We start from the raw sequence: 22,491 nt of genomic DNA, 5'->3' as shown, positions 1-22,491 counted from the left end.
ATGTTTGCTCTACTGAGTTTGTCTGTGAAGGATTTTTCATTGGTGCATCGATCCTTTATTCACACACAGCCACACTATTATATGAATTCATTTTTGGGGTAGGTATTCTCTGCAATGTAGCGCAGACACGGGGTCATATTTAGCCATGTACAAAACTGCGAAGTTAAGCGATTGGTGTGTACATTGAATTGCACAGCATCTCGATACTGAAAGAGTGCCCCAGATGGACCATTATTAGCCCGAAGTTCCGTTAACTTAACCAGTCTCTTTCGCCAAAATTTAACTAAATACATGCAAATTATCCCTCCCCCAATGAGCAAAATGCCACATTTTCATGGTAGAGTTTCCGCTGGGCTTATTTTAAACCCTCTGTGCATCCTTGGAGGGCGTAGATAATTTAAAAAATCAAAATCCCATCCGGTGTATGAATCCAGAAGAGCCACAATAGTACTGTGTGGAAGTTATCTGTACCGCTTTCCCAAACCGATGAACTGTCAATCTAATTTATCTTTGTTGTTGACGTGCATGTTGAATGTGAGGAATTGCAAACGGGAGGACCCGGCTAATGGTTCTGCAACCCTACTAGAATTCTTTTTTGTCAGGAACGATCAAGCATTATTTGACTTTATAGCTGAATTAGCCTTTATCCGAATAAAAGTATACTGCTCTACTGCTCATAACATAAGTTCAAGACTTTCATTGTAATATGACATTATTTTCTAATGATTGCTTATTAATGCGAGTTGAACCTTTGGATGGTCACTTCGTGAGGTTTACAAATTTGATCATCGCACAGATCGCTATCCCTTAGTTCAGTTAATTATCCGATCATGGTGTATGCAGGATGTGAATCCATAAACGACGTTTGTCAAAACTTTTTGCTTGAAATGGTCCGCTTTGTAAACCCACATCACCATTAGTCAGTCACGACTAAAAATGCGTTGCGATGGATAGAAAATATGAAAGCTAAGGAGAAGGATAATTGTGGGAGCAAATGTGCCAAACTTAATACATGGACCCATGGAAATTATGCTCTGCGTCAGTGTAAAACACGATCGTTTTCGTTTCCACGCAAAGTGGGGGGAGTTTCAAAGTGTACGGTGGGATGTGCCAAACTTGTGCTATCACCGTCCGGAACGGATGCAAAAAAAGTAGTTGGCAGCTCGGTAACTTTGGTGTCATACGTGCTAGATGTCCGCCAATTCAACCAAATCTAGGTGTATATTATATATATATATATATCTGGTAAAAAAGATAAAATGACCGGCGTCGTCATCACCTTAAAGCTGCAAAGTAGGCAGGCATCTATAGAACGGACGAGTGGGGTTAATTTGGAGGAAATCCTCTGCCACATGTCAGCAGAACCAAAGTTAATTGTAGCCCAAAGGATGATAGGAAACTGTTGTGTAGGCTTGTAGCAATACATATATAATGGATAAGATCTGCGCAAGATCTATTATGTGTTACCTCTAAGACCTCCAAAAGACGGTATAACAATTATTAGCTTGCACTTCAAATAAAAGTAAATTAGTACACAGGATACCTTCCAGGTTCATCAATACTTTGTGCAGGATAACACCAAGGGCATTGCCCTTAAATCAAATATCCCATATATTATTCTGGTAAAATCCGTTATTCCTTGGGAGGTGGTTTCCTGTGAGTGAGCCGAAAGTGGCGAAAAAGGCTGCAGTTAGACAACACTCAACCCAAGGCTGTTTAAAGCACTATCGAGTCCGCATAACTACTTAAAGGATCCGATTGATGATGAAACAAATAAGAATGGTGTACCATCATCAAACAATATTTTAGTTTGAGATTGCATGTTACTGCATGTTATTATTACAATGTTTTAATTCTTTCGGTCCCTGTTTGAGGAGGCCGCTTTCAAGACTGCCCAACCATCACAGCGGTATCTTGAAGCAAAGCTCGGCAGTAAGCATCATCTCAGAAGGAAATCCTGTTGTTCCATCTTTTGATATTGTCTCTTAACAAGGACTAACTGTATATAAAATTACCTCGAAACGGGTGTTATTAACTAGTCGTCAGAATCCCACTTGCCCAGTAGTTTCTCAATAATTTCTTACCTAAGTCCCTGTACCACTATAATAGGGCGTGAAAAACAGTGAAATAACTGGCGCTGTGAGTTCATCTGTTTTAGCGAAAGCAAAGTTTCAAAGCGTATCTGTTTACGGCCCACCAACGAATTTCTCCCAGAATCACTGGATCTCTGATCCAAAGCCGTCAACTGCTTTCTCCTAAATGAGTATTTCTGCGAATAACTGGTGGATGAAATACGACTTGTTTTGTGCGACCGTAACCCGACGTAAAAGCACTCAGAGCTTACCTGAATAAGTGGGTTCATTTTCAAAATTCTGGAGAATTCTTCCGCAACGTTTGGTGAACTGGTATACCGATATGCGATTACAAATGTTTTTAAGAAGTAAACCAACCCCCATTTGGCGTATACTTCCCATGAGACCCCTCCTCAGAATGTTTGAACGGCACCATGGAAAGACTGATATTAGGTTCTGGCATTCGTTCTGAGATACTGTTCGGCACGCTTTTCTCTAAATGGTGTTCTATCCATATCCAACTAATCTCAGACTGCTCAAAAATTAGGCATTTTGATTATTTGGCTTCACGCTTATCGAACTGAATGAAGAGTGGGAAAATATTTACTGGACTCATGGTTTGCGCAAATCTTCATTACTCCGTGTATTTCCTGGCGCTGCCTCACAATTCAACTAGCGGTCGATACATTATTTTTAACGGGGCTTTGCCAGAAATAAATAACTGTCCAAAAGATTGTACCATCGCTCTATGCCCATATTATTTGAATACCCGAAGCATCTGCAATCTGTACGAAAAGTAGATTATTTTAGGAGAGATTTCAGCTCGCAGATTCGGTTAGTCCATATTTTACTACTGTCAAGAATCACCAACATTGCGGGGAATCCGGTTAGCAACTGCACATTTGGCCATCCCGCCATGACTGGCTTATTGGCAGTGTGTGTAATTAGCAAGTGGAATGGAAATCCCCATCAAAATATTCATACTATCAACAAGTAGTCCCTTCAGAAGGGGAAGGAACCTCAGTTCGTATGAATCTTCCGTCATCACTCGACAGCTAACGAAAAGATAACCGCCCGACGGGAATTGCGTCGTTAAAGGACGAATGATGATATATCCTGATACAGTACAAGTTATCCATTCTGTTGGTTGACCGAGTGGTACTGCTCATGGCTGCGTGGTCTGTGCATAACCCACTAACTGGAAAGTTGCGAGTTCGAACCCCTTTTAAGGAACTTAGGGTGGGTACTGTTAGTGGTTACTAATGAATGTACAAGGCTCCATAGCTCTTTCGCTTTTGGAATAGACTAACATTGCTGAAGGGATGGAATCTGCATAAAAATCTCTAAAGTTCTCTGATAATAGGGAAAACAACCTGTCATGCACATTGTGCCTTTTTTATACTAATCACAACCAAAGCATTTCAGACAGCTTCAAATGAGATCATTTTTTCATGTCATTTCATTTTTTCATCTAGTTCCCGATTCGATTGTTGTGGAGACAGTAAAATCACGACTGACACAACCCGACTGCACTACACGGGGCTGGATTCTCCACGGCTACCCTCGGAGCAAACAACAGGCTGAGCTTCTGGACGCTGAGGACTTGACACCAAATCGGGTGTTTGCTCTGGATATCTCACATATCTGTGCAGCCGAAAGACTTACTGGCCGGCGAATCGATCCGGTAACTGGGCAACGTTTTCATCTGTCAAACAGGCCACTTGACGACGATCTGTCGGGACAAATGCTTCAGAATCCTCAGGATCGAGAGTGTGTGATAGGATCCAAACTGGCCATGTTTGCTGCCCACAAGGAGCAGTTGTACGAGTACTACGCATCAAACCTCGTCCACATACATGCAGACGTGGACATACATACGGTATTCGAAGAAATTGAGTCCGGTTTGGTGAATCCATTACCTCAGGATAAATCTACAAAAATATGATGAGGTCGTGCTTGCTCAGTCCACTTTAGGTGTGAAAGGTGAATTACGAAGCCAAATGATGAAACCATGGTGTACCATGCATATCATATATAAATAAAAAATTTCAACGTCAACTGGCTTCTTACATACAGCAAATATTACCCTTAGAAGTTAACTTGGGCAACTTTGAAATTTTTAGAGACAATGCATCCAGCCACTAAGGATCCGTTACTTATCAAGTACGTGGATGACAACTATTTATACAATGTATTCGAGGTAAGTATTGTGAAACAAACACACGATAGGAAAAGTTATTCAGGGGTTTTGCTGAGTGCTCTTTTTCGTGTGCCATTACATACCTTAGTTGCAGATTCGGTAGGTACGCCAAATGAGATGCATCAGTACTCAAACTTGGGGTTTTAACATTAATATTGATATTAGTGATAGTACTAATGACATCCCAAGTGGAGGATGAATGGACGCCTCATCATACAGTCTTTCGGTTTCGACATTCATTAATCAAAATGCAATGTTGCATTTTTTTAAAGGCATACCAATGTGGGCTTTCATGCCGTTGTCTTCAACCTTTCAAGATAAATTCTCTGGGATCTGCCGGCTGACTGATTGACTGACTGACTGAAACAGCATGACGTCCAGCATACTGGATAAGGCCGTACGTATCAGTGTGATGGATAATGAAGGAGCGGCAACATTTAACATACCAAACTCGGGCACTGGCTTGCGCGAACCATAGTAAAAAATTTTTAAACTATATCCCCAATACTTCAGTAAATATTCTCAGGTATGAAACAAAAGATACTGAGTGCAGCTGGGGGCGTTGTCATTCACCTTTACAATCTCAAAACGTGTGAATAAATCACATTTGTCAGACGTTTATTGCTTACCTAACCAAGCCATAATCACACAAGCTAATGACCCAGCAAGCGATGATTAGAATTGTACCCCCTAAATTTGGCCATAAGTACATGTTTGCTTAACCAACCTAACAGGGTTTCGTTGGCATCAGTCACCTGTCGTTTTAATGTTTTTTTGTAATAACTGATCTGCGGTGTAATACCCTTTCATTTCTGACTGTTTCCAAGTCGATAGGACGCTAATGCACTGAGTCAGAAATTCGTTGTTTACTCCAAAACCTTTTCTTGAAAATTACCACTGAGCCTACTCTGAATGCATACTTCGTTTACTATATTCCGGTATCAGTGATATACATAAACGTTACGTAAGTGACTGGCAGATCACAAACAGAATTCTTCGAGGATAGTCTCATATAACGACCAGTTAATATGCTAGTGGATACGGCCTCTCTGTGTTTGATTTTTTTGCTGAGAAATGCGGGTATTAAATATCTGAGGTCTTATTTTTGCAGTCAATAAATTTGTTCACGACGCTTGACATGTACCTTCGCTCATTTCGGCTATTGGATTCTCTAGGCTTTGGTCAGTGGCCTGGCCGTAATGGTTCCAGAAGCACCTCGAGTATGGATTGTGGAGAAGTTGGGGAAAGTATATGATATTGGAAATGAGAATGTGCGCTGGTGAGTGCTATATAAATGCTGCGCAAATGTAGCGCTGAAAATCCAACACCCAAACCGATTTTTTTAATTTATTATTTTTACATTATTACCTTTCATCGATAAAAACCGACTTTTGGTTGGTTGCTGACCGAGAAATCTGAAGAGTTTTAGTTACGTGACGGTTATTTTATACCTTATGGCCCTCTTTCGATTCTAAGGTCAGTCCACTAATGTTACTATTCGTCTTACAATTGAGTAACAAAGGTATTCTAACCCGTTTCCCTCCCTCTTTATAAACTACTATGAAGTTGTCGCCAATTACTGCAGAATGCTTAACGTACCACTCATTCAAGTCACAAAAGTCCTTCTCAAGACCTCATGGTATCCAAAAATTCCGGATTGGAATGAATGTTGCCAACTTATTCATCAGCATCCCATCCAAAATCCTACAGCCTATTTTGGATTTCATTCACCTGAATTGATATCATATATATCGTACAGGTATCTTGCAAGGTTGCGCCCAATGCCAACACCGGAAACACTAAGACAGACCTACAATGACTATCAGTGTTGTCCGCATACCCTGCCACTAAAATAGCCATTCATGAAGTTATTTCGACCTAACTTGAAGTCACAGTGGGGTGTTGGATTTCCCATTAAACTGCAATTCTAGCAGTCGTTCCATACGACATTGGATGGAATTCAAACAACACATAAATCGCAATGTGTAACTGGTTCCCTGTACGATTACATGCCGACAGATGTGTAGCTAAGGCCACGCCGGATGATCATTGTACTCCATATCGATGGGTACTGGTCTGCTTCTGATGAGCATTGGAACGTGACAAACAGTCGTTGCATTTTATCCTGAGGAAACGACTGAGCTCTGTATCATAATCGCTGTTTGCGTGGTAGGTCCCAACACTAAGGCCTGTACATGCCTCCATGACAAAAGGCCAGAGGTAGGGTGGATGAAATTTGTGAAAACTTTCAAGCATTTCAAGGAACTTCATTATCGTTTTTGAGAAAGCGTCATTTAGTGGATTCACGCAAGCACAGACCAAACGCAGCAAAAACCCAGTACTATTCACCACTGTCAATGGCTTAAAATCTGCTGGTGATCACCGGTAAGAGGAAAATAGCTTTGTCGTCAACTTCCCTTTTGAAAATTACCGGATCGTTTCAACGATATACTAGAACTTTCATTGTGCTGGTCTAGTATGTATAGCCACAAAGGTTGGCATCCCCTAAATGTATAGTCCATTAATGGAGGGACATTCTTTTTCCTGCCTTCGTATTGGTTGGGCAGCGTCTGTCTGCAGAAAACTGCAAGTGGACAGAACATTTGTAGTTTGTTTAGGAATATGAAATAAAACGCGACGGAATTAGATTAAGATAAAGTGAAAGATGAACTGTACACCTTCAAACGCTAATCCAACACTGCTAAGCCGTTGGGGATGAAGCGGGTTTACTTGACTTTTGATGGACCGGGTCAAATTTTCGTCAAAGCATTGGGACAGCCGGGTGTGCAGTTTCGTATCAGATCTTTTGCGAAGACCGACAGCTATCGCGATAGACCATTCAGCATATTTGGTAATAGTTGAATGTCTTTCTGGATAGGTCAACAATTGACACAGGCCAGGTTGCACACTCCCTATTTTCCCGAGTATTTTACAAATTCATGTAAATTATTCTTACACGATCGATTAAATATTCGGGTGTCAGTTCTCGCCACTTGCTGTAATACCGCAAGTTGCAGGTTACTTATGAAAATATATCGGAAAAAATGCTAGAATGTTGCTTCTTGGGGTTTTTTGTGGACCTTCTGAGTCTGGCAACGAATATCTTCGTCCTATCTAGAACCATATTTACTGCAGATAGCCTTGGTTGAAGGAACAGCTGACAGTTGCCATATTTCTCGAATTTTGAACTTCTACTCACAGTAGGAGGCCAGCAAATCTGGCAGTAAAAGTGAACTTGAAAATATTTGCCCAAATCTACCCTCTAATATACAGCCCATTGCAGTAGACAGACCGCCCTGGAATTGATTATGGGGATTTATGAAAGTTATTAGGGTCGATCGAAGTGACAATGCCAACAAAGCTACAAACTATCGACAACAGACTCAACAATGCTGCTTGTGAAATTGATTGTCAGATGTAGGACTGGTTAGAAAAACAGAAAAAGCGAATAAAACAGCGTCACCTACAATCACCTGGATTAGGGAATATCTGCATTATTTTCAAGCCCTGTTCGTCAACACATCTTCTAAAAGTAAAGTTTCACTAGGTTGTGTAGTGAAACTGAGAAGTATCATAGACATCTGTATTTCAGGGACTCGTTTATTGATCCAAGGATGCGACCACAGCATCCGTTCGTCGCACAAGATTTGTTCCGACAATGGTTTATGAACGCTAGAATTGACGACGTAAGTTCTGTACGAACGTATCTTATTAATCACTGAATTGATAAGCTTGCCTTCTGTTCGAATACGCTTATCCTATCTGAATATGGTCGGCGCTGTGAAGAAATTTTGCAATGCAACTGAAGTGAATGTCAGTAATGCACAATGATGCCAAATGGTTTGCTCGGCTACTCGAATAATTTAGTTGCACATAATTTTTCGCCACCAAATGCACATTATCAATGCGCTGTTAGTGAGTGCGGCGTGGAAATTTATTTCCATTCACATTCACCCAGACTAGCACAAAGTTTACAACTATACTGCCCAGCTCAACAAACAGACCGACGACCAGATCTGATAATTTTTAATTGGGATTTTTCCTGCAAGTGAGATTAATCTTTGCTGAAAAACCGAGAGGCATTGTACAGTTGCTTCATCGTTATTGATTATAATCAACAGTGGTCACCTAGTTGAGCTCCAGGAAATTTCCTGCCAGTGACCTCTCGACAAATAGTTTGAATGCTCAACCATTTGGTCACTGTTGGCTGTTAAGCAGTGTTGGGAAACTGGACGTTGCTTATACTGGTAGCACCATCTTCCACTTGAGAGTAGTGACTCAAGAAACCAGTTAGCACGTGACCACTTGATATGGATTCCTTGATTAAAAAGGAGAAGCTGCTGTACAGTGCTTCTCGGTTTTTCAGCATGAACTGCCTTCATCTACTGAACGGAATTTTAGTTGAAATTACACTGACCTACTAACTTGCTTAAGACATTTGTTTGCAGTGAAGCATAACTATTGACAATGAGAAACGAAACTAACCTATTTGCGATATTCAAGTTTGTGTTCATAACTTTTCAGATTTCGCCCAATGATCGCTACCAGGTGAGCCTATAAAAACGATGTATGCTTTCCTCATTCCATATCCCTGGCCTTTACGTTTTCGAAACCATTGGGTTGATGTTTCTGTTGCGTCCTTGTTATCAATAGCTCAATGAGGTTAAACTATCTGAATCACCAGGCCCAACGTGTACTTCCTATCCAACGTTATGAAAACTTACGGAGGCTTGTCCGAGACATAACTCAAGGTTAGACGTGTACGTTTACGTTTGGGTCAATCACATACTGATTTTCAATGACAAATTGCTCCAGAAAAGCCATCTGTATAAACTGGTTCAGGTGCGTACGCACTTAAGTGATAGCAACTTGTAGACGGTTTTAGGAGTTTCAGAGGTAATGAGGTGGAACTACAACATGTCTACTTCAACCGATCGACATGTCGTACACTAGACCAGTCTCCTTCTTCAATGAAAGTCGTGACAAATTCACCTGATGAATGGAGACGAAAAACCAGTGCAGAAGTTCAGAGTGACATTTTTTATAAGCCAAAGAACACAAACATGGTTTAGCACGCTTTTAACTGTAACCAATTGGTAGGCTTCAACGGTTGCTGTCGATCATTTAAATGCATCGGAAAGCCACTATATTTCTGCACGAAATAGCCTCCGTATCTGAAGGGATAGCATTGGTCTGCTGTAGCAGACCCTCTTGTTTTGATCTTTACTCGCTTTTCCCTGAGGAAACGATCTAAAGTCGACGCAATAGGGATGTTGAGAAATGCTGTCTTCGAAAGCTGTCTGAAAACGACTTATTCCGATGAAACTAGTTTGATAAGCACTTTTTCGTGCGAAAAACCGTCGCCAACCGTGGATTCCAAATTTTGAAGGTAAACATCTAAATACATACCGGTAGTTAGGTGGAGTCAAGCACGGCATCCCTGTTGTGTAATGAACAATCTGGCCACCAATGAGAGACCTGTCACATCAAGGAACACTTCTGAAACTCGTTTAATCTCATTGTTGAACTCCCCGTAAGGGTATCAATTTCTCGCTGAATGGGGCAAGAGATCAGCACAGCTTCATGAATAGTGACACCGCACTTTTTTATGGAGGGGGGGGGGTTATCAAGATACATTCTCCACTTATCCTTTCCGGAATGCTCACCCAGAGGTGAGTTAGTCCGGTTAACATTATGCCAACGTATTTTTTTACTTTGACAAAACAAACTGCTGGAAAATCACAAACTCTAGCCTTAAACCCAATAGTTTTCAAGGCCAATTTTTGGTGGATATTTTACCAAATAGAATACTGTGGAGAGGAAAAATCACATATTGGCTAAATGCAGTCTTAAAAGCTTGTTTATCTGACTGTGTTTAATGGTAGTGACATATGGAGTTACGAAGGGAGAACTCCGTTGACGATAGCAGGAACCCTAACCATTTTCAACCTAACTAGTCACCAGTTATTGAAAAGTTGAATAAAAATTAACCAGGGATTAGCTCAGTTCTCTTGTCAGATAATGAGCTAATTAAATAAAACAGCTGACCAGTTCTAGCGTGACACTGATATGCATCAGCGAGTCACCTATCCAGGGACCGATGAGAAGGATCTTGTGTAATTTCCGGGCTAATGAAACCACTGGTTTCTGTTATAATTTGCTAAATGAATAAGCCATACTGGTCTTACTTTATTTCACGGCTAACTCTCCCTCGAAAATGAATGATTAGGCCCCAAGAATAACCGATAGCGCAGCTGCTTATGAGGTTATGTCCCAGCACAAAGTTATCCAATTCCCGTTCAGCTGTTGGATCCGCCAGACCAGCCTAAACTGTAGACATTCAGACTTCGGGTGTTTCGTAGTCTGGTTGGCAAAGCACTTGTCTCAATCATTGTAGTATGCGCTGCTCCAATTTTACGGAAGTCTAGTGCACAGCGAGTTACATTTCCCGCACAACGTTCAACATTTCAGCCAACATCTGAGATGTTCGTCAAGGCATGTCACACATTCAACCAGAACTTGTTGAAGAAATGCTTCCAGTAAGTCCATTGAATGCACTAGTGATTATTCATGGACATTGCTTCTCGAGATAGTTTGGTAAGTTCTAATGCATGTTTATTGGTTCCAGAAGTATTTCTGTCACTTATGTACAGAGGACTAGTCGGACACCAAGTCGTATATTTCAGACATTATTTGAGTCTGTTGAACGTAACTAATTTTGACGGTAGCAACTGATTTGTGCGAATCTGAGAAGCACTTCGCCCGATTTTTTAGGCGCAGAATTTCAAGGCTTGAATAAAAACATGCGGTTTATTTACCTAGAGGAATTCTTTTTCTTGACTTGCTTAAGTTTTATTCCAAAAGTATTATTGTTGCGTCAACATACTATTCACCTACAGCATGGTATAAAACGCAGTCATCAAGAATTTTGCAAATCCCCGCTGCTACATCATTGGTTAGCGAATGCTTATCAGACATGATCCTGGGCGTATACATTTGTCGAGACACAAGGGAATTGCATGCGCTCAACGAATGATATCGCCTATGGATTGACAGTCGTTGGGGGATAGTTATCCGAGTTAAAACTCGAAAATTCACTTCAGCCTCATTTGTCCGTCCTTCCTGTGCAGGATATATTCTTAAAGTCGTATCCAAAATTGTACAAACTCCAAACAACTTTAACCATGATCTTGAAATTGCCAGATCATCTGGTTTCTAGCCAGCAGTAGTAACAGCACAATGCTTGTTCATAGGGATAAACGAATACCAATGTGAGTACGAATAGTCAATAATGAATGTCACTCTATAAGTTTAGTGAGAAGTGAGAAATTGACGTCTTTTTATCTGACACCACAATCAAAAATTCATCTCCAGAACAGAAGTTGCGGCATTCTTGCTTGTTCAAGGCAACCCTCCTAGGAAGAATACCCGACAAGAAAAAAGGATTTTGGGTCGTGATGTTTGTAGCTTGTACAGGTTGTTGCCGATGATAAAGACCTTTGCAGTGTATCCATAGGGACCACATTTCCTTGGATGGGAATACCGTAAATTTAACTGTATGTACCAATATCCCATGTAAAACTATATGCTAAGTAATACTAATTATTAGGGCAAAATCGTGTTCAAGATCAAGTGACTCTCCCTAAATCTAATTTTCCCCTACATGACCAACATTTCAGAGCGCTGAGACAATTTGTTCGCATTAAAGCGGCTCGCCTAATTCAAAAACAGACGATGATACTGAAAGCGAACAAATTTCGTAACCTTCGGATACTCAAAAATGGTTTTGATGCGTGGTCGAATTGGGCAAGCAACATCTCCAAAAGAAGAGCAGGTAAGATCGACTTGACCACCGACATTCTACGAATTTATTTGATTTTTCACTTAGTAAACAATAATAACTGTAAAGACTGTGATGCCAGAAGTTAGTGACTGGATTTTGAGATTACCACATATATGGTAGTCCGTAAACCTCGAGTAAAAAGTAAGCCTTATTTTTTTGGTAGGAGTAACATTCACATTTGGCATATTGTGCACTGAGAAAACAAAGGTTGAACTCAGGTATTTTTCGATCAGACACAGTCAACTGAATTGACAAGCGTGTTTCTGCTGCTCATTCCCTATCCATGTTCTGATGAGTTTACTCGGTGTTTCGCAGCTACACTAGGCTATATTTTAAGATAGGTAACTAACCCGATAAAACTTATATGAAGCATCTACGGCTCACTGCTGCCGTAGTTCTGGAACACGATATATTCGTTCGTGAAAAAGTTGCTTACCAATGCTTGTTGTAAGAAGCTGACTACATTAGTCCTTGCGTGGAATTGGATGGCTGTGAACCAGATGGAGTCATCTACAGGCCTATCATAAGAAATTCTACTATTGTACAAATTACTGAATTTCTTCTCTTGTGAAAGCCTAATTTCAGAATTCCCGTATACTTTTCCTTACACAGGAAGCAAAAGACAAAAATACCGTCATCAGCGGAAATCCTTTTCTAGCAGTCCTCTCTAGTGCTCAGTTCTCCGGCCAATTCAGCTCGGTGTAGACATTTACCCACAGTTAACCTTTACACCAGATTGTTGATGTCTTCTCCTCTCTAAGGCCAGCCCTAATGGTTTTTTGTTTGTTTATTTAGTCGCAATTTCTCGAATCCGTCAAGTGCATGAGGACAACTGCATGAAATTATGTGTCCGAAAATGGAGAAAGGCCGCCAGAGATGCTCGAGAACTTAAGGAAAGATTCAAAGTACGTATTCCAAAGATTATTGAAATAACGGAAAATTAGAAGATATTCACAGGAGGAAATTAGTACATCTCTATTTCTACCATTACAAGAGGGAATCAACCCCAGAGAAATCTGTCATCTGCTAATAAATAACCGATCCATCCCTTGTGATCGTCATGCTAGGTTAAACAATCGTGATGATGAGGAATGTCCGTTAGATAGAGAGAAAGTAAACATTTACCTAAAAGAATAATCTGCCAGGCATTTAGATCGTTTAGACTCGTTTGTTACCTTTTTAACATTCGCGGCGTTTTACTGATTAGTGTCCATAGATTTGCCATTAAGAGGAAGATGGATTTTGCCTTAGCCGTAATAAAGAATATAGTAAAATTATATATCTCTGACCGAACTTCTTTTTAAACTAGTAAACAGATAACTTTAGTAGCTCCCGATTTTGCAAGAACGTTCCGGAAACGAAGTGGACGTAAGCAGTGCATTTGACAGGCGATTGTTCGAGTGTCATCTAACAGGCTCATCTGAGTATACAAATAAAGGTGAGAATGAAAAGAACACAAAAGTCCGAGGAGAACAAATAAATAAATAAACAAATAATAAATAATCTCCAGAGCTAAGTAACTCCCGTGCTTTTGCCACATTCTGAACACCTAATAAGAACCCTCAAGACGGCGTAAAGTGATTTACAGTTTTATAGCTGGAAGTTCCTCAGAAAACTCCAGAAAGTCCAGAAACACCGAAGAATTCCGGGATCATTACAGAGCAGCCAGATGTTTTTTTTTCAGATGAGCCATCAACTGGTACATTGCAATCTTTGTTTTGACCACGGCAACATGCTCCGATATTACAGCAAAATGGATGTGCTCCCAAAAACTCATGTCTATTCACCACCACAGGATCAAATCAGGAGGCAATGATATTCGGACAGCAGAATTGTGAAGAACCAGTGACAAACAAGCGATTGCATCTTGGAGCGAAATCTTCAAGTACATGCTAAGCGAACGAAAGTTTGCCTGAAAATTGTCAGACGAGTGCCTGACCATCTGAACAAATGGGCAAATTTTCGTCCAATGTACTTATGCACCTGAACTTCACGCCAGATTTGTTATACCGTCTGACGCGATAACTGTTAGTGTTTGTCATTGTCTTCTGCAAGTCTTTTTTTAACTTCCACGTGTCTACAGCGTGGTGTACTCCACTTATAAGTAGAAAGCGATTCAGTACATCCAGAAAAGTGAATCTCAAGTACATATAATGTCGGCGCAATTACACTGCTGTGGTGGATTGAATCATGGTGTGTGGCCGAATGGCTTATATTTTGGACACCTAGGCTTGACAAGGATGAAAGCACTACCGCGCTGCTTCGATTATTTGGTCAGTGTTTATAATGGGGCGAAACACATAGCACGCACACCTCCAAAAGTTCAACCACAATCCTGGTCAAAGCCTTCAAGTTGCTTAGTGCATTGTACATAGGCTGAGTAGTTCCTGTTGATATTACAGGATACACGTTGTGTACTGTGTTACATTTAAAAGCACTTAATTTAAAACCTGCCTGGAGCAACAAAATCGCTGGCCTTCCGTAAAATATTCGCGTCAAGTAAACGACAAGAAATACATTTTGATTTTGGGTTTTGCGGGATAGGTATGTTTGTTCATAATTACGCGAGAACAGGAACACGGCCGTTCAAACGAGAGTGGTGTGGCTATGAAGAAAAATATATTTTAACTTCAGACTTCGCCTCCATCAGTGTATATAAATTCTCGTAGATGCATGCACTCTAACCTAATGTGCTCTCCACTGATGAACGGGTCATCTGCACCTTTTTATGAACAATGAAGAATGCAGAAATTTGAGGAACCCACAAGAATCAACTGAACAATTGTGTCAGACATTCTAACTCAGTCATTTCGAGTTGGTTGACAATTTTTTTCAAGCATTTAGTTAGGAGAAATCGGCGTTTGTAAACATCGAACGAACGTCACAATGCTAGTTTTTCAAACTTGTTAACGGCGTTCAGTTTCACGGCCCGATTTTGCACTCTTAATGGACTTGTATGTTTGCCTTCACACTCCAGTACCGCAAGAGCACGGCCATAATTTCTCAGGCATAAGTGTGCAGACAGGTCAACAGCGGGTATGTTGACTGATTCTCCAGCCTTCGGATTTACCGGATCAGCTAACTACTAACAGTGCGATACACCAATCCATGTACACTTGTTCTGTCGGACTTGTTAAATCACTAGATATTGGTGGCGTAAGTTGGAAAGTTCAAAACTTCACATTAGCTGCCGGATATGATGTATGAAAAAACACTCACTCGTAATGTCAGCTGTACGGGGAGAGATTTTTGACTTTGTGTTATGAGCGCCTAGACCTACCTTCCTGAGAAATTGAATGGTTTGAATGGACGGTTGTTAATCGACCGATTCACACCTATGCGTTCAGTGATGTCTCTTTGAAAGTTTGGTGAAAATGAGAGTGATATGTCAGTTAGAAGTGCATTGAAATCCGTAATCAATCAAGTAATCGGATGAGCAGTGTGTTCAAAAGCCAATAGGTTGTCTTCAGAGGTAGTCTTTTGATACTTACTGTTAAAATCCGTGTCCCGTTTTCCACAAAACCCATCATTCTTGCTAAACAGCAATTCAGTGCAGCCGTCCGACGTTAACAGCTTTGCTTTAGTTATGAATTTGCTTGCGACTAATGGCGTTTTTGTGCAACCATGGGACTCGGCCGATATATTTGGAACTTTGCAAAAATGCTGAAGAAAGAGCGAAACTTACGTTCCGTTTCTTGTCATAGGCAGTGTATCTTTGAAAGGAGATATTTTCACTTTTCATCTATTCTGCTACAACCAGTTACCAAAAGCCTCCAATCTTAGTCACCTGTCCTTCAAGAGAAATATTATATATGTCATTGATTTCAACGAACACTAGTGGTTACTCAAGTAACTGGATTAATTAAGTCAAATGGGTTAACCATTCAAACATTTTGTTCGTAATGGAGCACACATAGTAAGCAGAGTAAAAATGCACTTAATGAATATCCCTTCTACTCTGTGGACTACGGTGTCATTGGGCTGCGAGAATGACTTCCATCTTAAAACAAAATGCGGTTACTATTACGGAAAGTGAACTGAATACTGGCGGAGACAGATCACAATCAAGCTATATGCATTTTCGTTGAAAAGGCACGCAAGCTTATCCTCAGCATTGCTGGTACTCATATGATGCAGTGATATAATCGTAGCCAATGTGGGAGATCGGTGGCTTGTTTCATCATGTCCGTGGAAAAACCTGTGCTTCACTGGTAACTGCTGCACGCCGTTATCAACCAGAGAATACCTTCAATTCAATTGATCGGGTTATTTAATCGGAGAAATAAGGTTGAACCCGACAAGGTGTACACGCATTCTCTAATATAAGGTCGCTCAAACTTAAGTCAAGTGTAAATCATCTTTAACTTTTCTATAAATATTGCCTGTAGTTTATATTATTACAGAACAATTTCTTGTCAAAAGTCGAAATGACATGAATTCGTACGTGAAATTTGTACCAAAACGGTTAAAGATTTGATCGGAACTGATACTTCAAAAAATATCAGCTAACAAAACCGGTCCGCCCTGGTGTTTTTCAGCTCCCAGTGCACGGAGGACTGCAGGATGAAGACGATGTATCCTTCCGCCCTGGAAGCGGAATTCTACCCGGATCGAAAATTACTTACAGAGACACTTTAAAAAAACTTCCTGAATATCTGAGAATAAAGGTTAGTGATGAGGGTTGAAATTTGTTAGTCTGGTAACTATCATCTGGGAGTTCCTTGTACTCATTTAGGTTTGTGGCGTACGTCATTTAAAAAAAACGTCTTACTTTGGTTTGAGATTTTTGGAAGAGTGCTTTGAACTCAACCTATCGCTTTGTATCAGAAGCGGTCAGGAACAGTTTTTTAGTCTTTTTTCAATTGCTAACTTCACTTATCTTCAACAACGCTCAGGTTTTTAGGCTTTCGCAGTAGTCCGACCGTACGTTGCTTGGTTATGCTATCAAGTTAATCATTTATTTTCTTAAATGGAGCTTTAATTTCTTCCAGATTTTTGAATATTTGAATCCGTTCGACGTGGGTCATGCTGCACAAGTTTCTCACAACTGGATGAGCATTGCAGAGAGGTCCTACAGCAATCATCGGCTTGACCTATCATCCCTCCGAACTCGGTGAGTTTATTAAGGGCTAAAGGCAGCTGCGGTTCTGTGGAAAAACTCCGTGTGGAAAAGCAGTGATCTCATGGAAAAAAAATTTTTCTCTCTCTTCTTGATCGTAAACAGTTCATTCTGCTACTTCAGCTCAAATGGTTGTTTATCTTATTACATAGTTTTTCTGAAAGATTCTTGTAAATCGATGCTCCATCGGGAATGCTTTACTTGCAAAATGAAATCTGCGGCTCAGTTTCAAACTAATATTGTTTAGCAAATCAATCGACACAATTATTGTGTATAATGGTGGATTAAGTTGAACACGAGACACGGGCACAAAACCTGAACAGCACTTATGTGTCCTCCAGGACTTGGTTCCTTTCAACTACAAACAAGCTGCAGTCTGCTTCAAAAATAATCACATTGAGGTTCACATAATTGTGTCCGTCGGAGAGTTATGTACGATAAATTGTTGCTTAGAATTCTCAGGTTTTGTTTCGTGTGAAGCGCAGCGGGGTTTTTCACGACATGCGCTCATTTTTGACGATGGATCCGTGGTAGGACACAGCTATTGATTGTGCATTTTGCTGGGAAAGCAATGGGATACTGTTAGTTTTTATTCTCTTGAGTCGCTGAAAAATTGTGCCGTGAAAATCATTAGCTATTTTAAATAAATTTATCATTATAACCTCAATTGGTAGCATTCGAAGTGAGCACCACCAAATGCAGTTTAACAGCATTTTGGTGGGCTATTCAATAAAACCAACCAATTTGGATTTTGGCCGTGAAAATGTAGTGACTGTTCTGCGCGAAGAGTATTCACATTGTTTTGGTATTCAAATTGTCAGCGCTCATGTCAGCACTATGTTTTACACCCAAATTTGGATGTAGTGTGCTATGAAAGCCTCCCCACTCGTAGCTGCTATAATGGGTATAAGTGTCTTCCGCAAATGCTTACTACCCTGTAAGCCGTTTATTCTTTTCGGTTGCAGAATACAGGACAAAATTCTGGCAAAAATCCTGAAAAAGCGCCGCGTCTACTTGCGGTACATTAATCTCAGCAGATGTGACTTGCTAACCCAAGCAGGGTTTCGTTTCTTGGGAACATGCGTTCATCTGCAGGATGTAAATCTCTCTTGTTGCAAACAGCTGACGGTAAGCAAAATGATTTTGTGTGTGTAAATATATACCTTGTGGTTAAATGCGAAAGAGGACATAGAACTTAACGCCATCGTATTAAAATGGATGCTTTTACGTTGACTGCACAGATTATCAGAACGAGAGCCAATAGTCAACTCCAAATGTGGGGATTGAACCCATGTTGTAGGAACGGTATTTTTCAATCTGATTTGGCAGACTGTCAAAGCAAAAAACGAAAGAACATTACTGATTGTAAAAAAGCACAGTGCTGTGTATTCTGTGTTAAAGCACCTGAAGATTAACTTCACTTGTCATGGCCTGAATGGAACGGTTATTTTCGATTTGACAAGTCACTGTTTGCGAGAGGATTTTTTTGTTGCTCTTTTTTGGAGACAGTGGTATATAAAATTGGGTAAGAGACGGATGGCCACATAAAACTATTGAACTAGGTAATTGAGTGCATTTTTTGCTTCGAAGAATGACTAATATTTTCACGTGCGCTTATTTCTCAAACTTTCATGTACATTAGAGGGGCTGTAATTTTTTAAGTGGGTTTTATTGCAGTGCGAGTGCTTTACACAAAGCGTTAGTTCCATTCACACTGAGCAACCAATAATGCGTGCAAATTAACTTTTTTTCAGAACAATGTATTGGATCGCGGCAGCGCAAAAAAATATTCTTTTGCAAAAGCCGTAGCTATCTTCGGTTGTGACCACCAATAACAATAACAATAGTATTACCGAAAATAGTAATAATTCTGCTCGACACCTAGAACACACAGATCTTATGGCTATCGAATTAGTAGGAACAGACCAGCTGTTCTGGGAAGTTATATGGATACATCAAACGTCGGCCTATCCGAGGCGGTAGATCAGTTGATTTTAACGTAAATTTCCTGGCTAGACGTCGTTAAGGTGCTGACCTTAGTAAACAACCTAGAACTATAACATTTTGCTTTCATTTAACCGTATTTTTTGCAGAAACTGTGAACGTCATTTCGTTTTCACTTAATGTACTTTCCATGTAAAAATAATTATCAATTATTCTAGGATGAAGCCGTCATGCATTTGATGTGGGAATGCAGGGACATCGTGAAGCTCGATCTTTCACGTACACCAATCACCGACAGTGCGGTCAGATATATAGCCACGTAAGTATCTGTGCCCCAATTTTTCAGTGAGCTCTCACCAAATCTATTTCAGTGCTCCCAACGTGTTGGAACATCTCATCCTGGCGAATTGTGTCAAATTGTCGAGCGCTTGTCGTGTTTACTTAAAAGAAACAGCTGGATTTCGAACACTCATCTACTTAGATTTGTCCGGTTGTATCCAGGTAGGCTAAATTTAATAAGTGGAACACATACTTTCATGTGTACTATCAAGAATTTTTAAAAGGATGCACACTGTTAAAAAACTAAGGTTTTTTCATTGGCAAAGATTCAAAAATGACTTAGGTGATGGTTTAAATAAAACTTTCGTGCAACCTCCTGTACCTTTGTTTTTTCAGTTAGAATCAGATGCTCTCATGGAAATATTCAGTAGTTTACCGAATGTCCGTCATTGGATACTCAACAACTTACTGCAACTTTCTAATGAAACCTTAAAGGTAAGGAGAAATTTTACAGGCCTTTTTTCTTCACGGAAGACGTCCTAGACTCACCTATTTAATTCAAATTTCGATTAATCTCATACAAAATTACATTTTGTTAAAATTAATTATTTCTGAAACTAAGTTTCTAATTATAAAGACCCGTTTGGAAAATAATCTGATGTTGGCTTTAGACTTAGTTGATTTTAAACTGATAATAAACTTTCACCGGGTCTGCTGCACATAAGCCGCCAGGAAGTTCAAGCGGAAGTATATCTAGGATCGCAAGATATATTTCTGATCAGCTCATAAGAAGGAAATAACTCATAGGCTGTCCACTACCTATTTAGCCCATTCATAAGTTACACCGTGTGCACCTGGCCTCAGAATTTCAGTCAATCGGATCCCGTAAGTTCACACCGAATAGCACGTAGAGATTATAAACATTCACTTGCAGAGTACGGCGTTGTTTAAGGCGGGACTCAACTGCAGTTCATCTGAATCCTTGGTTTAGGTCATTTCTCAAGTTCTGCGGAATATTTCTCTATATTTTAATTCGGGGGAACTTTAAAATATAGGGTTGTTTCAGCATAGCTTTTTACCTGCAGAGTTTGAACAAAAAATCCGTGTAAAGTTCAGCTGCATCCTTCGTGAGCAACAAGTGGGTATTTATGGCAATATACTTACAATGTAACGTTCAAGTGAACAACTGAAATAATTTTATTGGAAAAGTTTCAAGTGGGACGAAGACAGCAGTGATCTGTCTAGGGTTTTTATTCACGTTGTGAGTATCTCAAAACGCTAGTGCTGCTGCCCATTCGTGCATCAACTTTCTTCTCTCCTGAAGGTGTTACTGATTTCCATGTTAGGCTTCAAACTTCCCCTGCTTATCTCAATCATCGCAATCACGAAGATTGTCGCACTCAATAATGATAGCAGAATTAGGCACCTGTATATTTTTGTCACAAGACTATGGTAAGCACTGAAGACTTTAAAGTATTTTGTGGATCTTGATACGCCCTTCAGCCTTATTAACCCGATATTTCATGTCAGGTAGGTCCTGTTTTGTAGGATAGGTCACGTGAAGTAAAAAAACTGGTTCTATTCTGACAAATGTTTCGAATTTACATAAAACTTAAAATTGTAACCGTTGTAAGACACTGAATTAGAAAACTGAAGGACGCCGTACCAAAGTTGAAGCTGGCTTCAGTACAAAGTAGTATCGAGCGCCACAATGCAATGAAACTTAAATAAGCTTGACCAAATATAGTCACTTAAGCAGCTCACTACTATCGTGTACTGTAACATGAAACCAGTAAATCGGCTGACGAGCTGGTCAGGTTGAATTGTTTACAGTCCGTCCCCTGAAAACAAATAACTGGATGTACATCACCATAAACTTCGACCCTTATGAAGGAGAATTGTGGATGTATACCCATACGCGGTGTTATCTCTTGTCGGTGTTAGCTAAGGGGCTACTCTGTGCAGGCGACAAGCGACACTCATCTGGACTGGCAGACAGTACACTAACGGCACAACTGCCGAACACATCTACAGCTATCGCCTCAATATTATGTGAGAGGCCGTGCTACTGTCTGAGAAGGGGTGGTTGGCCTATATACTTTGAAAACCTGACTTTAGAATCAATCTGCTTTTGAACGGTCTGGAAACCGAATGCCTCAATTGGGAGTATGTGGATATTCATGTTTCACCGGCTACGGTTAGCAAGTCGTCAAATATGTGTAGATAACATCACAACGATATTTTTTATTTAGCCTAAAATTGAGTTAACGTTAGACGCCAATGAAAAATTTCATCCATGCAAGAAACAGGAATCTGTGGGGAAAGACGTTAAAACCACCGACAAAATAACAACCATTCTAAACCCTATGTATCGAGATCAGATAAAACAATACCTGTTTATGCCATAGCCTTCTGACTGCGTTCACAGTAAGTTTGTTTTGCCATCTTGTTAACTAACAGACCGAATGAGCAACTGCTATTCTTCCTAATTCTAGATTACGAACTCTGATCTGCTTATATGGGTTTTTCGACTTGCAAAGTCTCGTGGTTTCCCCTCTCTTTTGAACTTTGCCGTTGCACAGATTCTCGGTTCACATTGTCCCATAATTGAAACAATAAGCCTGGAGAATTCGGGCAGTGGAGTAAACCCGGTTCATCAAGAACCATCCGAGAATAACGTCGAAAAACAGGACACCACAGGCGATGAAGTCAGCACCATCGTGATGAAAACGCATGTTAAAAAAAGGACAAGCAAGCAGTTGAATCCTTCAAAGCATCCGGTTGATGACGAAGGTCTCAGTTGGGTCGTTAAAAGAGGAATCCGGAAATTGTTTGTTTCCGGTTTACCAGGATGTAGAGGTCATTGCTTCAAACAGTTGGCAGCCGAGACGCACAATCGGAAACCTTCGTGGAGCAAGCCTATCACCAATGCTATATCAGTAAACCGAAACGATCAACCCATGGAGTTGATCAGACAACTCTACATGACTAACTGTTCGAATGTAAGTCCACCGTTGAGATTTTTCATGGAGTA

At 40.3% G+C, this 22,491-nt stretch overlaps 1 protein-coding gene across 1 annotated transcript in view; it reads left to right on the top strand.

The window, feature by feature from the left end:
• Positions 1–22,491, top strand: part of T265_11321 (hypothetical protein) — a gene marked incomplete at both ends in the record, with an annotated part of 35,703 nt that overhangs the window by 1,466 nt on the left and 11,746 nt on the right. The window contains 12 exons of the mRNA XM_009177946.1: positions 3,548–3,951; positions 4,165–4,371; positions 5,448–5,551; positions 7,865–7,958; positions 8,797–8,820; positions 16,621–16,782; positions 17,032–17,228; positions 18,200–18,362; positions 19,397–19,497; positions 19,550–19,679; positions 19,854–19,952; positions 21,953–22,459. Coding sequence (XP_009176210.1) covers positions 3,548–3,951; positions 4,165–4,371; positions 5,448–5,551; positions 7,865–7,958; positions 8,797–8,820; positions 16,621–16,782; positions 17,032–17,228; positions 18,200–18,362; positions 19,397–19,497; positions 19,550–19,679; positions 19,854–19,952; positions 21,953–22,459 — 2,192 coding nt within the window. The remainder of the gene's footprint in view (positions 1–3,547; positions 3,952–4,164; positions 4,372–5,447; positions 5,552–7,864; positions 7,959–8,796; positions 8,821–16,620; positions 16,783–17,031; positions 17,229–18,199; positions 18,363–19,396; positions 19,498–19,549; positions 19,680–19,853; positions 19,953–21,952; positions 22,460–22,491) is intronic.

This window comes from Opisthorchis viverrini (genome assembly GCF_000715545.1).
Source record: "Opisthorchis viverrini unplaced genomic scaffold opera_v5_475, whole genome shotgun sequence".
Lineage (NCBI taxonomy): Eukaryota > Metazoa > Platyhelminthes > Trematoda > Opisthorchiida > Opisthorchiidae > Opisthorchis > Opisthorchis viverrini.
This window is presented reverse-complemented; position numbering and strand designations above follow the sequence as displayed.